A 3,268-nucleotide genomic window follows, 5' to 3' on the forward strand; every position below is an offset into this window, starting at 1 on the left:
GAAAAGGGTGTTGGAGCTGTGACAGCAACTGCCATGTTGTTCCTCATTTTTGGCAAGTCTGTGCTATGGACATTGGTATTCGTTACCTCTAAATGGTCATTGCATATTTTAAGTTGTAAGCCTAACTCAATCATCCCTGACATTTGTAGCGTTTTTCACCTGCCATCTGTGGCTAGAACCTTGTGTGTGACTGCAGGACAACCCCACGTGTCACAGAGGTGGAGCAGGAGTCGGATGAGATGGCACCAAGCGTTGAGGAGAGCGGAGCTGCAAAGTCTCCAAGCAGAGAGGAAGGAATTCAGGGTAACGGAGCTTCCTGAGGTGATCCTGAACAGTCATACAGAACCCACTGCATACTGCTTAGTGAAACAGAACAGGCTAGGCAGACCTTTGCACAAACATAAATAGGAAAAAAAAAAAAAAAAAAGACTTTAAAAAAAAAGAATTCAGAGCTTTCCAGTGTCATAGCTCACAGAAAATTAAAAAAAAAAGTCATGCTTAAGTTCTCAAATATTCCTCAGACACAGCAAACCTAAATAGTATTCAGTTAAATAAATGTATGAGATACTCTGGGAAATGGAGGTAAGAGAAAAGGTTTCAACTAAAACAGGAAGGAAAACTTTGTTTCAATAAACAGCACTTTTTTTTTTATACACAACAAGCTAGTACAAGAAAAGGCTAAAAACACTGCTTTAGGAATGGCCATTTACTGTTGGCATGAAGCATAGCTTACCCTTTTTAAATAACACAGTGAATTTGAAATACATCATTTACAAAACATGGATCAATTTATTATTCCAATTTTGTTAGTGTTGTCAATCTCATAATTTAGCAGAGGTGGAACTGAGGTATACCTTGTTGAGGGAGGTTAAGTAATACTTGGAAGCCTCTTTGCTATATCCCACTTGATTACTTTTGTTTATGTACACTGAACAGCAGCACACTAAACATTCACAAGCTGTGTCATATTGGCATTACAATAGTCATTTTTATAAACAACAGCAAATGCAATAAAAACAAGTTACCCTTTTTTTTTAAATCTGAAATGAAATGTTTGATTTAAAAAAAATAACAGTAGTTCATTTAAGGAATTAGTCTCTTCTGACAAGTATTAAGAAATCTGACGTCAGTTTTTAAAACGCTTGATTAGACAGTACAGGTCCATATTCTTCATATAAGTTCCTTAACAGCACGGGATCCTCTCTCAGTCACGTGTCCTTCAGGTGTAAGCAGGGAATGCAAAAAGTCTCATGGATCCACGTTCGGGAGGAGGAAGGGGGGAAACCAAGGAAAACCACCTCTTGATGATGCTCCAGTGAGACTTACCGTTCTTTTCACACCAAACCCAGTGATGCCGGCAGCAGTCCCGGCAGCGTTAGCAGCTCCAGTGAAGAGTCCAGGTGGTCAGTGACGTGACCAGTGCAACTATCATAGACTGGATTCTTTGGGAGGAAAGTCAACGTTTGTCACCATTGTGACCACAGTCACGATGTCCTCTGTGGTTATAATGTTAGTTAATTTTTGCATCTGAAGGATCCGCTCCTCCACGCAGCCCGCAGACAGCCTGGCCTCCGCGTCGTGATCCCAGCACTCCTCGATGGTCTCGCACAGCATCGCCATTCCCTGCCGGCAAACACAGCCACGGGCCAGAGCACAGCACACACGGTTAGCAGGCAGGCTTGGCAACCTGGGCTCACCTAGGAATTCTACCCACAACCTGCAGTTTAAGGCACTCTTGCCCAATCTTAGCCCTTCTGTCACCCAGGAAGCTCTGCTGTAAACCTGGTGTGTCATATGGGGCCTCGCGCACAAAACCCTTCCCCGCTGGCTGTTGGGCTCTGCTGGTAAAGTCATTGTGGTGTTTTAAAACATCTCACACGAAAAGGGATTAAGTTCTTCAGTGATCAAATGAAACTTCAATGCAAAATCCAGCAGGACAAAGGGGCATTTCTGTGTGCCAGCAGCTGACTTTCCTCCGAAGGCACAGGGAGCTAAAGCAGCAATATGCTAATTCCAAGGAGCAGATGGTGACACACACTCCTTTTTCCTGCAGACTGACAGTGTCACCTATTGTTTCTAACAACCCAGTTCTTGAAAACACCACAAAAAAGCAGTGCTAGGAACCAGACCAGGAAAGCACTCCATGTCTCTCCCTAACTGCTTCCAGGAATTTCCCATCCATCACAGCTTACCCTATGTTACTATGCTCAGTTTCTAGCCTTCCTCTAGTAAATCAAGGCTATTGTTTCTTAAATATATTTTAAACATCTGCATTGACAAGTAACTCTCAAGAATCTCTTCTTTCACCAAGAAAAAAGATCACTGGCTTTCAAATCACTCAGGACGAGAAAGAATATTTTAAGATTAAGAACATACTAGACTGCAGTCCACTTAATTCCTGATAGAATTCTTAAACTTTTCCTAAAAGTCTTATTGTTTATGAACACAACACAGATTTAACAACATCTGGAATTCAAATGGTGACAGAACTTTGACGAAGTTGGTTGCACAGCTACTTACAGAATGTTTCTGCCAACACTCTCTTAGAACAGGTCTCTTCTTTTTGTGAACTACAACTTCCTGCATGTCTTCAAGGGAGGGGTGTTGGCCAATTTCTTCTTCAAATGGCAACATGTACTCATCTACTGGGCCTGTAGGTCAAAACAGTAAGTTAAATCACCATTTTTCCTTTAAAAGAAAGGGGGAAAAAAGTAACACTGGTGTGTGGGAAATGCAGTTTACTTTCTGCTGCCATTCAAAGCTCATCCTATGCCAGGTCAGCAGCAAGGGGTGATGAAGATGTTAATTAAGCAGCAGTGGGATTCTCAGGAGGGGCAAGTTGGCTCTCCTGGGCCTGGTGGCTGAGCACAGCTCCCAGCCCAGCTCCCTTGCAACTGAAAGCTTCAAAACCCATGTGGAAAAGGAGGCCCTGGGATCATTGAAGGAATCAGAAAGACAAGCTTGGTAGGCTGAACTATATATTACACAGCTGTAGGTGATATAATTTTATGTTACTGCAATCTGTATTTTGTGCTGTCAGATCAGGAGTTTCAAAAGAGGAGGAAGGAGAAGATGAAGAAATGAACAGGTGAGACCAACAAAACGGAGCAGGGACCTGCTGGAGAAAACAGCCACGTGTTTGCAGAAAGAAAAACTTGTAGCTAGAGAGAGCTGTGGTTCAGGAAGGCTGCCTTCCTCCACTGAGGTCTCCTCTGCTTTTTGGAATGACAGCCTCAGGTGCCAGAGAGCCCTCCAACACACTTCAGCA

The 3,268-nt window shown here is 43.0% G+C and overlaps 1 protein-coding gene across 2 annotated transcripts in view; it reads right to left on the reverse strand.

Moving 5' to 3' along the window:
• Positions 1 to 1,031: 1,031 nt before the first annotated feature.
• ACVR2A (activin A receptor, type IIA) overlaps positions 1,032 to 3,268 on the reverse strand; it is a 62,145-nt gene continuing 59,908 nt past the window's right edge. For both annotated transcript variants that reach the window (XM_010005593.1, XM_010005594.1), the window contains exons 10-11: positions 2,521 to 2,651; positions 1,032 to 1,623 (exon numbers count right to left, since the gene is read on the reverse strand). In XM_010005593.1, the coding sequence (XP_010003895.1) occupies positions 1,429 to 1,623; positions 2,521 to 2,651 (326 nt within the window). In that variant the 3' untranslated portion in view covers positions 1,032 to 1,428. The remainder of the gene's footprint in view (positions 1,624 to 2,520; positions 2,652 to 3,268) is intronic.

This window comes from Chaetura pelagica, unplaced genomic scaffold (assembly GCF_000747805.2).
Source record: "Chaetura pelagica isolate M959 unplaced genomic scaffold, ChaPel_1.0 scaffold689, whole genome shotgun sequence".
Lineage (NCBI taxonomy): Eukaryota > Metazoa > Chordata > Aves > Apodiformes > Apodidae > Chaetura > Chaetura pelagica.